The sequence below is a fragment of the Lacerta agilis genome, chromosome 5 (assembly GCF_009819535.1).
Source record: "Lacerta agilis isolate rLacAgi1 chromosome 5, rLacAgi1.pri, whole genome shotgun sequence".
Classification (NCBI taxonomy): Eukaryota; Metazoa; Chordata; class Lepidosauria; order Squamata; family Lacertidae; genus Lacerta; species Lacerta agilis.
The window spans coordinates 43,864,596-43,877,836 of NC_046316.1; the positions used below are offsets into that span (position 1 = coordinate 43,864,596).

At 38.9% G+C, this 13,241-nt stretch overlaps 1 protein-coding gene across 1 annotated transcript in view; it reads right to left on the reverse strand.

Moving 5' to 3' along the window:
- Window positions 1–600: 600 nt before the first annotated feature.
- The window catches only part of SEC23IP (SEC23 interacting protein), a 29,096-nt gene continuing 16,455 nt past the window's right edge, over window positions 601–13,241 (reverse strand). The window contains exons 12-19 of the mRNA XM_033149517.1: window positions 12,165–12,260; window positions 10,388–10,603; window positions 9,868–10,023; window positions 9,086–9,188; window positions 7,822–8,007; window positions 6,355–6,514; window positions 2,992–3,100; window positions 601–1,098 (exon numbers count right to left, since the gene is read on the reverse strand). Coding sequence (XP_033005408.1) covers window positions 3,019–3,100; window positions 6,355–6,514; window positions 7,822–8,007; window positions 9,086–9,188; window positions 9,868–10,023; window positions 10,388–10,603; window positions 12,165–12,260 — 999 coding nt within the window. The 3' untranslated portion in view covers window positions 601–1,098; window positions 2,992–3,018. The remainder of the gene's footprint in view (window positions 1,099–2,991; window positions 3,101–6,354; window positions 6,515–7,821; window positions 8,008–9,085; window positions 9,189–9,867; window positions 10,024–10,387; window positions 10,604–12,164; window positions 12,261–13,241) is intronic.

Consider the following 13,241-nt stretch of genomic DNA (forward strand, 5'->3'; position numbering starts at 1 on the left):
CTCCCTCTTCAACACACAATGCTGCAACAAAGCAAATATCAAAAATAATGTGGACATTATCATCAACCCCCCCCCAAAAGGCTACTCGTCCATGACAAGCCACTATGTAGAAGACCAGCAAATAGAAGCTATCACAGTTTCATTTTAAATGAAGAATTGGAAAGTATACAGAGGGGGGATCAGAAGCAGCAGCAAAAAAAAAGGGACAGAAGTCCAGTGTTTAAGAAACTTCTCTAACCTTCTCATACTCCACTAAGCAACATGGGGACTGTTCTTGGCATTCCAAAACTCCCTCTAAATCTAATAATCAAAACACTCCTCTTCTGTTGCAGGGCCATAAATGTACTTGATTTCTGCAAATCCAGTCTCCAAGTTGCAAGTAGACTTCCGCATCCCAGGCTGATCACTACTGTCATGCTAAAATTTTATCTCGCTCATTCTTTTCTACCCTCCCTCTGCAAAAAAAACACATACAGCAAGATCAACCAGTTTGTAGCTGCTCTCTATAATACAGAGTTGAAGTTCATGTCGCAAGCATTTGAAAACACTCCCTCAGAGGCTCAGAAGATATTTCATTATAAAATCTTAGTGGTAGGCTTACCAGGTGCAAGGAATTGCTTTATTTCAACAAATACAGATGGATGGATGTCGATTTGTATTAAAGTAGTTTGAACTTCACAGTTCTTGCAGAAGTGGGACAAATGGTCTTTTTATTAAACAAAAAGGCTGTTATTGCTGTTTACCAATAATATTTTTTTATATAAAAAAACCACAGCCCTTATAGAAAATACAAGTCTGATAAGTCAGATTATAAAGATTAATTTGCATGCCACACATTTCTTGAAGGGTCATTTATGTTTGGCAACTCTTCCACAAATGATTCGGGGGCTGGGGGAGGTATGTGTACTCTGAACAGTAGGCTTCATTTTCTTTTCCTCCACCCCAGTTAATAATAATAAAAAAGAAATAAAATAAATAAATAATGATGGTATGGAATCTGAGGGCTGTAGATTGAAACCGCTTCTGTCATCTATGACTAGGGAATTGGTGTTGCCTCTTCCAAAGGTTGTTGGCAGGCCAGCAGAAAGATTAGAAAGGCTGGAAGGAAGAGTAAAAAGAAAAGAAAAAGTTGTAAGCTATGGCAAACTTGGGTTAGTTTCACAGCTTATGTTACGGGCTACGACTATCAAATTAACATGTGTTGAGGAAGGCTGTATTGGCAAATGGGGAAGAGGCTCAGGCTGCCCTGTGCTTCAAACGGCCAACTGCACTGCTTGTAGAAAGTAGGGCCCATAGTGAACCTTTGAGAATCATGTACAGACACTGTGCCCATCTGGTGAACTGGGTATGTTGCATCCTGATGCAGTATAATAATAAGGGGGGGGGGAACACTGTCAAAATGCACTCTTATTGAACAGCCAGTAAATAAACTTTTAAAAAAGAGTGTGCTGTCCTTTTTGAAGCAGCCCAGTAATTGTAGACTAGAAAGCCTCTCCCGCCCGCAAACTGCTGGCTTTTATATTTTTACCTATGAGCTCTCTCACAAGGAGATAGCACAGGATCTGCCAACCCCTCCAAAAAGTTATTATTTGTGTACATTGGAAGAGTTTACATTTAAGTTATGCATAAGATCAGGGACATTTATCTGCATATTTTAGATGTAGCTTCACTTAGCAAGCAAAGCATGAATATGTCATGAAGCAGCATGGTATGAGCCAAACTGTGTATTTCACTGAGTCCCGGGAATAATTTCTAGAGCTATGTTTTATTTGTTTACCAGAGCTGCAACAAGTGTAGTTAAAAGAAAATATTAAGATATTAAACAAATGATGCTTAATATTTGATACCCTGGTTCCATGGTGTGTTTAGGGAAACTAACAGAGCCACCCAATTACAAAGTATAAAAGAAACACCAAGCACAGTTCATATCATTTAAATCTACACACAAATGCACACAAACTGACACATTTCCCTTGCTAAACTATATTACTGTCAAGTGAACATAACAGATGAGTTAAATGAGCTGAAATGCTTGATAACCCATTGAATAATAATTAAAACCAAGTTCAGTGTTTCAGAATTTAATTCTGCAAGGATATGTATACATTTAGGATTTATTTTCTGTTGCGTTTCCCTCCCTCCCTCTCTAACCTGAAGCCGCGAAGAACTAATTTCGAAAGAGGGAAGTTATCTAGTTCCTTGCTAGCACAAATACTGGCACAAATAACAGAAGTTAATCTCATTCCTGGCTAGTATGAACTTGCAAGTCACTAAAATATGAGCACCACAAAATTACTTTTGCCCACTGCAATACAGTGACTTCCATCTTTTAAACAGATCCTTTTATTTGCTTATGCTCTCATAGTCGCTTGGGGGGGGGGGGAATCACACTGTCATATTTTTAACAATGCAATGCTAAACAGATACCAGAGCTGTCATAAGCTTGAAATTCCTTTGACAAGGGCTTTAGGTGTTGCTTCAGTGCAGCTTATGCATCCAGTCACAAGAAGATGCAGAAGTTCTGATTTCAATATTGCAAAGCAGCACAGGAAACTGGAAGCTTGAAGCATTCCCACTCTCTCTCTGTTTCCACCACTCTCTCAAATATCCAAAGCACATTGTGGATTTGCAGGGTAAGTAGTAGTCCAACTGCTTCATATTCCAAGCCACAATCATGGAGAAAGGAAGAAAATGACTTCTAGTATCCTGCCTACTGAACTCACCTGGAAGGCTGTGATAAGGGAAATGGCCTTATGCAACTGAATAGGACAAAAAAGTCTCTTCCAGGTGCACTTTTAATTGCAAATGCTACATATAAAGAGACCACCTAAGATATTGTCACCTGCCCAGAAGTGAACAAAGTCCCTAAATTTCAGCCATTTAACATTCTCACAGCAATAGGAGCTCTTATCATTTCCCTATTCTACAAAAGGAGGGTTGTACTCTCAAGTAGGGACAACCTGTGCTGCATTTATACTGAGGATTACTTACAAATTCTGAATGATGGGTATCCATACATCAATGTTGCGGCTGTTCAGGACAAACATTCATAGTTCTATATATTTCTTTCAGGAGAAGCAAAGCGGTGTCTTCTGATTCCCTGTAAATAAAAATACTTGCTGATTGCCAAATAATTGCCTGCTACCTTTTGCTACTCAGCATTCTTTTGTCCCAAGTGCAGCAGACACAAATTCCTAAATATGTAATCTTGCCGACTGAAGGTTTGCCACTGTGATGTTTTCAATTTTCCCTTTTATTGCTTCTCAACACCATTCCTCCCATACCTCACAAGCATTCTGTTTCTGGCAGCCTGGTTTCCTCAACAACCTGCATGTTATTTTACATTCCATGACATCATCCATCAGTGCCTAACACTATACTGTCACAAGTGCAATAAAAATATAGATTCCTTTAGCACACTCATTGGGCTCTGTGGGTGAAGCAGATCTTTTCCACCCTCAGAGGAGCTTTTGTGGCTTTATTTTAATTCTACTTTCTGGTTATTAATGCTATCATTAAATATCACAGTACATCAAATTACTGTTGTGTTATTTTATTGAATGTATTAATGTAGCTCATTTTAAGTTCCCTTCTAGGAAGAAAAATATAATATAAATAAAAATGTTGTTGTTATCATTATTTATTCCAGTGCGCAGACAGCACTGTATCTTATTTCTGGCCAGTCTCTGTCACTGAACATTATTGCTAACCCTTATTTCATTTGCACAGTGCGCATTTCAACATTGCTCTCTGCAAAATGAAAAAAAAACTGCATTAATGTCAATAAATCAAAGATAATTTGCTTCACCCTCCTCCTACAGTGCAGGATCATCCATGTACCCTATCATAAACTAAATTTTAATAAAATGTAGATTAAAAATGTTTTAAGTAATATGTGTCAAATCAAATCAAATCAAATTTTATTAAACGGTCACAGACCAAATCGTCCAACGAAGCACACACAAGACAAACACACGAAAAAACAGCATTTTGAAATTAAGATCTTAATAAAATTAAACGTTTGCCTTTGCCTGCACATTGTCAATGGATAGCTTATATTTCCTGCGTCTAAGTATGTGTCTACATATTAATATTTACAGTCTAACTGCCAAGTATAGGTATTTTAATTTTTTCCAAATGAAAATAAATTGCTCTAGTCTGCTCAGTAACTATCAAACCTTCCATCTATCAGAGGGCCATGTAGGCTATACCTGCAGAAATGTCCTTTCTTCCATTACTTATTAAAGGTCCAGATGCCCTATCCTCTTTTGCACCTGGCCATCCTACCTAGCAGTCATGGGGCATTCATTTGTGTTTTGTTTTTGAGGGTGGGGCTGCGCCAAGGCACAGTGAGGCATGAATGAGAAAACTGGAAAGAAGAGAAAACCCAAGCTGTCTGCTCGGCATGTTCCATTATTCCCACACTTAGGCCTCAATCCTATACCTTACTCGTCTGGGAGTAATCCCCATTGAACAAAATGCACTCACTCATTTGACCTGGGAGCCGAGTTGCTGCTGCTTATCAGAAAGAAAAAGGGGAGGCGGTGGGGAAGTTGGCATAGCCTAAATAGCATTGATTTAAATCGATCTACCTGTTCTACGCAACCCAGATTACATTATTGAGCAGTTGTATTACAAAATTCAAGATTTATATTATTTTTAGAAGTTGCTAAGAACATCTCCAAAGAGGGTCAGCAGCAATCTTCCAAGCAATGCACTTAACGCTAGATTATCTCTCCAAAAAAGTCCCACTAATTTATTGCTATTACTGTTATTTATAAAATTGTCTAGGTACTGTGCTCAGAAAAAAAACACAAGAGAGCTGATACCTAATAAGATACCATACAAAAAGGGGGGGAAAGGTTGGGATGGGCAGGAAAAGTAAGTGTCTGCTACATTAATCCTCGCATGTGTTCAACCATATGCTGCAAATTGCAGGTAACAAGAGTAAATATTGCACAAATACAAAAGGGTTATATTTGTCTACTACCTGGATAACAAGTGGAGCTCTATATGCAAGTAATCATTTGCCTCCTTCCTACCAAACTACTTTTAAGAAGCCTGCTAATGTTATAATTTATTGATCAATAGATATTTTTTTTAATTAAAAAAAGCCCAAGAGTGCCACCTTACGGAGAACAATATACAGCTATCTTTTTAGCATACACCAAACAAAACTGATTCCAGCATTAGTCCCACAGCAAACCCACACAGATGCAGAACAAGTAGGATAATGCGTTTTAGTGCACCAGCTAATCAATTAAAATTCCGGAGCAAACTTTAAAATACTGTTTGGGTGGTTATTTTAAATTACTAACTGCTCAACAGGAAGCATCCTCATTCACTGTTTCTCAAGAAACATAAACCCACACTTAAAAACACCCCCATCACTATCTTTATATTTTGGATACACACATACCATTAAAAACAAATAATTTGTTTGTCTCCAGAAAAGCACCTTTTACTGGTACACATCAGGCATACTTCTCATGCACACAAGACTTTCAGTTAAATATTAGCACAATCACAGTAGTAGTAGTAGTAGTAATACCAAATCCTTATTTTCTGCACCAAACCCCACTGCTGTAGGCAGCTCCGATCCTGTGGTGTGCCTGCAAAGGGCAGCATTCCTCTAGAGAGTGCAAATGCTGTGCTTTGTCTGGACTGCAGTATGTGGCATTTCACATTAAACCTTTTGTGACTGCGAACACTGCACTGGTACAAGGAGAGAGATCTCCTGTAGGTTTACCAACGAGGCCACATTGGTACAATGACAGGTCTATCCACTTTCTGCCCTGTGCCACGGACCAGAAAAGTCTGTGGTACTTACACCAATTTATTCTAGCCCTGAGAAACTCAAGCCAGGCTAAAAACATTACAGTGAAAAACTCTTTTATCTGGTGCAAAAACTGATCTTATGAACAAAATAAGATGCAACCAATGTGTGGGTATTCACACACAGCAAACTGTGTTGTATATTTGCTGTAATGTTCTGATCCTCAGTGTGGAAGGTGTAACAGTCGGAACAAAAATACAAGTAGCTGCCCTCCCAACACCAGCATCACTGTTGCTTAGCTAGATAGGGTTGAGGCAGGGTGGGGGCAAGATCAGAGACATGTGGTTGCACCAGCAAGAGTGACCCTGTCAATCTGGCATGTTCAATGGTGCAACCGCATGGCCCCGACCTCATCCCCACCTTGCCCAGGTAAGCAGCAATGCCAGTGATGGCTTCTCACCACCCAATCCTGCACTGTTCCTGCATATAAGTCCCAAAAAGGCTAGCAAACAAACAGCTAAAATAAATGCAGGAAAGAACGTGAAGCTGTGTGTCATATTAGAATAAAATATTATTACCAGTAGCACAAGTGACTCTGTAGAGCAAACAAATACTCATTGAAACTTTCTATGGGTTTTTCTTGCAGCACATAATCAATACGTCGTCCTCCATTTAGCAAACCAACTTTTACATCCAAGTCTTCATCTTTTGAAAGATCTGGGCTTTCAACGATCTTTTCTGTGGCAGCAGAAGGAAACAGAGCATGAAAAGTACATGGTAAATTGAATCTTTCATGAATTCCTGGTTCTGCCTTTTCTGCTGTCCCTATTACACTTTATCTGTTTTAAGCTTGTTGGAATATTGTCTGGGTTGTTATAGTTGTGGGTTCCTCCAATTATCTACACAATGTGGGAAGGGCTGTAGCTCAGTAGAGCATCTGCCTTAGAAGCAGATCTTGGGTTCAAACCCCAGTATCTCCAGGTAGGGCTGGCAGTGTCTCCTGACAGAGCCCCTGGAGAACTGCATCCAGTCAGTGTAGACCAGAGTTTCCCAAACTTGGGCCTCCGGCTGTTTTTGGACTACAATTCCCATCATCCCTGACCACTAATCTTGCTCAGCAAGATGGCCCAGTGGTATGTCACTACAAGGCAGCTCCTATGTGTTCCTAATAGTAAAAGACAGAAGCATAAGTTACAGGAGGCCAAACTTTAAGTATTTAATAACAGAATAACAGCCAATATTTGTGTGGTGTTTCATCATATTATCTCAAATAAAGTAACAGTCAGAATCTCCTGCCATAAAGGCCAAAGCAAAAAGCTTCCCAAACTAAATTCTGTGGCTTGTTTCAGTTACCAAAAGGGAATTCAGTGGTTGTGTTTCTCAAACTGCAAACCTTCATACTATTTTACAAACTACACTTAGAAATTGAGGAGAGGTTCAAAAACACTTTGGGACAAGGAACAGTAGGCACTGTTAATCAAAGAAAAAAGCCAAAACTCCCATCAGATTTCTGGGACTCACCAAGGTCTTCAGTACTTGTCAATACTAATACATTAATTCCATCTGATTACTCTAGCACAAATTTTGATGTTACCAAAAAGCTATTGCAGCTTTGACAAAAGCAAAGAAAACAGTGGTAAGCCATATTCATCATAGACAGGATGAAGCTGGAAAACTGCTGGTCACTCAGAAGAGTATCATCTGGAGACAGTATTACAAGGGCAATTCATTTCAAGAGATATAACCCATTTTTATGTGGTCTGTACATGAAGCTTGTAGAGCTATCAAGGGGGTGCTTTCAATTTGGCCAACAAAAGTTCAAAAGACACAAAGTGAAAAACGTTAGACAAAACTCTCCTTCAGACAAAGTGTTCAAAATAAAAATAAATTTAAAGATTTTATGTTGGGGGAGTTACCCAGAGGCTACAGGGTTAGATATTCAGAATGATGGGTAAGAATCTAAAGCAAGCCTAAAGGCATCAAGCTTAACTTCCTAATACAAAGGTAATAATTTCTGAAAATATAATAGCCATGCAACAACTAACCGTCTGTCTCATCTTTTTCTTCTTGCTCTTTTATCTGATGAGCTACCTTCTCCAGTTCTGCTTGGAGCTGAATGGAAGATGTATGAGCACGTGCAAAGTCATTCAAGGTTTGCCAAGCACTTTTCAACGAGCTGATGAAACCCTGTTTCAGGTCTGATCCCATTCGAGAAAGAGAGTCCTTCAATTCTGAAAGGAGAACCATTGTTCAATAATTAGAAACGCCACAAAAATGATGAATTGTAAGACAAGCATTATTCTAGAGGCACCAACTTGTTTAGAGCACATTTAGGAGGAAAAACTGGATATACCTTCTATGAAATGAGCTATTCTGCCATCTTCAGGACAGATTTGGGTTGTAGAGGTGCTTAATTTCTAAAAGGAACTTGAGAGAACTAGTACTTTGGCAGCCGATACCAAAAAATGAAATGCATTAAAAATGCAAGGACAATATCCTCAAGCATCCCACGTTTTCACAATTCATCTATAGTAGTTGATACTATTTTACAGCTGAAACTTTTCCATGTGTAGAAATTAAGAGAACTATATCACTACAAACAATAGGGATTATACAACTGCCACCACATGCACAGCATTGCAAAAGCATTCATAAAGAGACATAATAGAATATGATTACCATGTCTCCTTACCCACTATATTAAGAGATGTGAAGACCCCAAAATATTTTTGTTCCGCAAGGCCCAATGTAGAGGGAAATGGTAAATTAAGAGGAAAAATTATGCAAAATTTTATTTCTGAGAATGAACCTTCTTCTGTTTGTGTATTATAATCACAATGGTGGAAAACTTCCAGCCCATGGGTCTAATTAGCCGGTGGGGCCATTTGGGGCAAACCATGCCCACCTGACATCAGTCACAACAGGTGTGGAGATCTGTTATCTGATCCAAGCATCTCAAAGGTTGGAGCTGATGCTTCTGCTGGTTCCTGTGCTGTCTCTGCCACCACCTTTTACTGTCAAAGAGCAAGCAGATGCTTCTCTTCAGTCTTAGTGGTCACACAGAAGTGTGACCAGAGAGAAGAAAAATGCTGCCAGCTCTCTGACTGTAAAAGGCAGTATTTTCACTACCCACAACATTCTTCCTTTGCAGACACAGCGTGAACACTGAATCACCTGACATCAGGTGATGGACAGGTGAGTGGTCCTGCCCACCTTCTCCAAATGACCTGTGAAGTAGTGAGTCAGTTCTGGATCCAGCCTTCTGACTAGATCCCCATATTAGAAAATATATGAATGCACTTTATTTACCAAGATGAAGCCTTTTTCTGCCTTTGTGATGTGGAACAAGAACTGGTTTTATGTCCAAGTCAGGAATAATCATAGGTTCTACCCTATAAGCCACTGGATCGAGCTGGAAACAAGAACGAAAGCAGTGATCAATCTAAATATCAATCTTGTGGGAGCCTCACATGACCTCCCCCAAAGCCAGTTAAGGCAGGGGGCTTAAAAAGCTCTTTCCACAGGAAACCTATTTCATACATACATACATTCTTTAATTCGACCATCAGTCAGAAAAAAATACATTTGTACAGAATAATAAAAAAAAAACCTCTGAAGGAACTTTGAAGAAAAAAAGGAAAACATAACCCACAATGGAATGGAGCTAAACAGATAGCCCCATATCAATACAATCAATTAAAATCTTGCAAAAAACCTATTTCTAAAATGAATACTTAAATAAAATTTAATTATGCAATAAAAAAGTGTGACCACAATCCAGTGCAGAGATGCAACAAACTTAAAGCTGCAGTCCTATACCTAGTTGCCCGTAAGCCCCACTGAGCAGATATGTATATGTATTGCACTGCTATTCCACTGATTTTCGGGCCCACTGTATGTTATGGGGCTTAAGCAATTATCTTAACTAAATATACATTGGTACAGAAGTACCTGAAGGTGTGCTCAAAATCAGTTTCTGCCTAACAAATTGTTTTCCTGAGCTTTTAAAAAGATCCAATTAGGTGTTAAATGGATAGTCAGTCTATAGTCCTTTCGCTGAAAGTGATTGAAAACCTGTACTTCTCACTAACCGGATGATAGATGTTGAAAAATCCCTTGCAAGTGGGGAGCCTGTAGTTTTCATCGATTTTTTCCACTCCTCTTACAGTGAGAAATACACCAATTGGCGAACCCAGAGCAAAGAAATTGTCTGGCTCAAAGTCAAGTGCACTATATACCACAGACACCTAGAAGACAAAGAATTAAAAAAGAGATGATTAATACCTCCTTCATATGTCAGTCAGCCCACTTGAAAGCCACAGGTGTATCCCACAAGACAGATATAAAGGTCTCATCTGATACTAATGAGACAAGCCTAGCGAAAACATATTTGATTAAAAACAGTGTTTCTGTGGAATGGACGGTAAACAAACTGTATACTTCCACAACTGAAGTGAATCGTGTGCCCTTACTCCATTCTCTGGGGCAGGATCCCACCGCTTCCACAATATATGACCCCACCATCATAGCACCAGTTCTGTGAATGGGGCATGTATAAAAAAAAAAGACAGTTCCATCAGTGAGGACTATTTTAACTTGCATAAAACTTACCTGACCAGTGCCCACTTCAAAATATTCATAATCTATGTTGGCAGAGGAAACTGAAGCTCCAACTGGAAGTCTTTTCTTGGATGGATCCTGCAGCATACCAGATTCTGAAGGTGAAGCAAAACTGGCCACTTTCTTTGCTGCCTGCGCAGCTTCTTCCTGGTTCCGCATCAAGGCTTCCATTGCTGCCTTTTTCTCCATTGCTGCTTTTCTCTGTTCCTATTGATGCAAAGAATTCAAAAGCTTTGGAGGAGGGGGGGAAGAAACCACTCCCCCCGCTATGTTCTGTTTAGTTTAATTATTGTATTCAACCAAGTCTTAACTCACTCAAATCACCTTTTAATATTCATTCATTTTAAAATAGTTACATTCTGTCTTTAGTGCCAGAGGCAGCATACAATCGTTTAACAAAGCAAAATTACCAGTCAATTAGGTCCATATCGGTCAAATCCCACTAAAAGCTTGGCGCAGTGTTCAAATGGTGCTTAACAGGAAGCAAAAACAAATAGCCATGCGGAGGGAGTATCACAATATGGGTGCTGCCACACAGGAGGCCCTGCCTTCAAAGCCACATAGGAGCAGAACGTTCTTCAGATCCTCTGGGCACTCAGAGAATACAGCACTTGATGGTTCACAACAAACACTTTGGATTGCATTCAGAAACAAACTAGCAGCCTAGTAATATCTTTAAGCACTGGAATAATATGACCCATTTGCACTAGATTCTGCTTTTTTAAAAATCAGCCAATCTATGGCACAAGCCACCCTACACAATTCAGGAAAAGCAAGTGATGAGGCTGGATCTCATGCCCTGTATCCATGGCTCTCTTGACTCAACACATCTGAACATTTCATGCTTTGGAGTTCTTAAACAACTACCGCATTGGCCTGAATATAAGCCGCACCCGAATATAAGCCATACCTGAATATAAGCCTCACCTTTAAAATTCAAGGGGAGAAAAAAGACAATACCCGAATATAAGCCGCTCCTTTAAAATTCCACAGGCACTCGCACCCGTTCCATTTTACCCTATGTCTGTTTCAGCAGCGATATCGTAAAAGCCAATTTTTGTAAGGTGGCGAATCTAAGCTGCATTTTTAACTTTTCAGAGTCAGAATTTGGGGTGGGGGAAGTGTGGCTTATATTTGGGCCAATACGGTACAATACATGGTAGTTATTCAGCTTGATGCAACCAGTACTAAAGTTCATAGTACCATATTTTTCCGTGTATAAGATGCCCCCATGTATAACAGCGCCCCTAATTTTTTAGCCCAAATTTAAGAAATAAATAATTTCAACATTCCGTGTGTAAGACGACTCCCAATTTTAAACTTAAAATTTTTGGGGGGAAATTGGTCTTATACACGGAGAAATACAGTATTTAAATTGTAGCCAATTTGTAACTAAATATGTGTGCTTCTCAATAGAAGTATTTAATTTGTGAATCATGTATCGATTGTGGAATATTTTGGAGATGCTACAATATCAAGCTTATATTGTAACATTCTTTTCTAATAGTTTTGTAAAATAAAACTTTGCAACTCTTGTTACTCTTCTCTTTCAACTGCTATTTCCTTTTGCCTTGTGTGCATATTATATATTAAGCTTTCTGGGAAGTACAACATGCCTGTCTGTATTATTCTGACCGATTTCTTGTCTACTTTGACCAACCCTTTCTTATCCAACTCTCACCATGCCTATTTTGTAATACTTTGAGCAGCTCTGTTACATTGAAATATTACTGCCATAGTTCTGGCTTGCAAAGCAATCATTCCCTACCTGTTTGGCCGCTCTGTCTTTTACAAAGTTTGCTATCTTCTTTCGCGGCCCAAGAGGTATTCCCATTTCCTTCAGATCATCAATCGTACACATCAGCTGTTTTGTAAAAAAAAATATGTATCAAGGTTTACTTATTCTCTTTTTTAAGAACACAGTTTATATTTGCATATTTTAGTAACAGAGAGATATCCAACAAACAAAATTCTGGAACCACAAATTCTAACTATTTCAGGCAAAGTAAATACTGTTGTGCAATACATGTCCAAATACACTCATTTAACTAAGCCTAAATATATGTAACTTAAATAATAGCATATAGTTCATTCATTTAGATATGCCTCCATTTCCCTCCCTTGACCTTAATTCCAGACTGTAAGTACAGCAGGCTTCTAATCTCACATTCTTCTATAGTTACAGACTATAGAAATGATTCCTGGAAGTGTTATACACATGGAAGTTATTATATAAAAATAAAAATAGCTACAGACCTATAGTTTAGACTGGATGCTGGTAATTTTTTCTAAGGTACAGGTTTATGTTGCAAATGGTCCTGTCATCTTCAGATGAATGGTGGTATATATTTATTATTATTATTATTATTATTATTATTATTATTATTATTATTATTATTACCATATGTGAATACTCTCAGTAGCGGGATACACAGATTGTGGGAAGTGTTGCTTTTGGATACACATAATAAATAATAATAATAATAATAATAATAATACAACTTTTATTTGTATCCCACCCTCCCTGGCCGAGACCATTATGCCCTGCAAACCCCTCCACTCATTCTTGCAATGCATGTATGGGTGTGGGTGTGTTATGCTAAAACCATTATATCTGGGATGGGGAACCTTTCTTCTGTCAAGGGCTGCATTCTCTCAGGGATAATTTATTGGTGGCCACATGCTGGTGGTGGCCAGGGAGAGCCAAAAGTGGGGTGCTTCCATTCCCCCCTCTTTCTGCCACTACATCCTTACCACCCACATGAAATTAGGCAAAGGACCACATGAAATAAAGTTAAGGTTGCCCACCACTGGATTACACATTTCCACCTTTTGTAAAATTAGT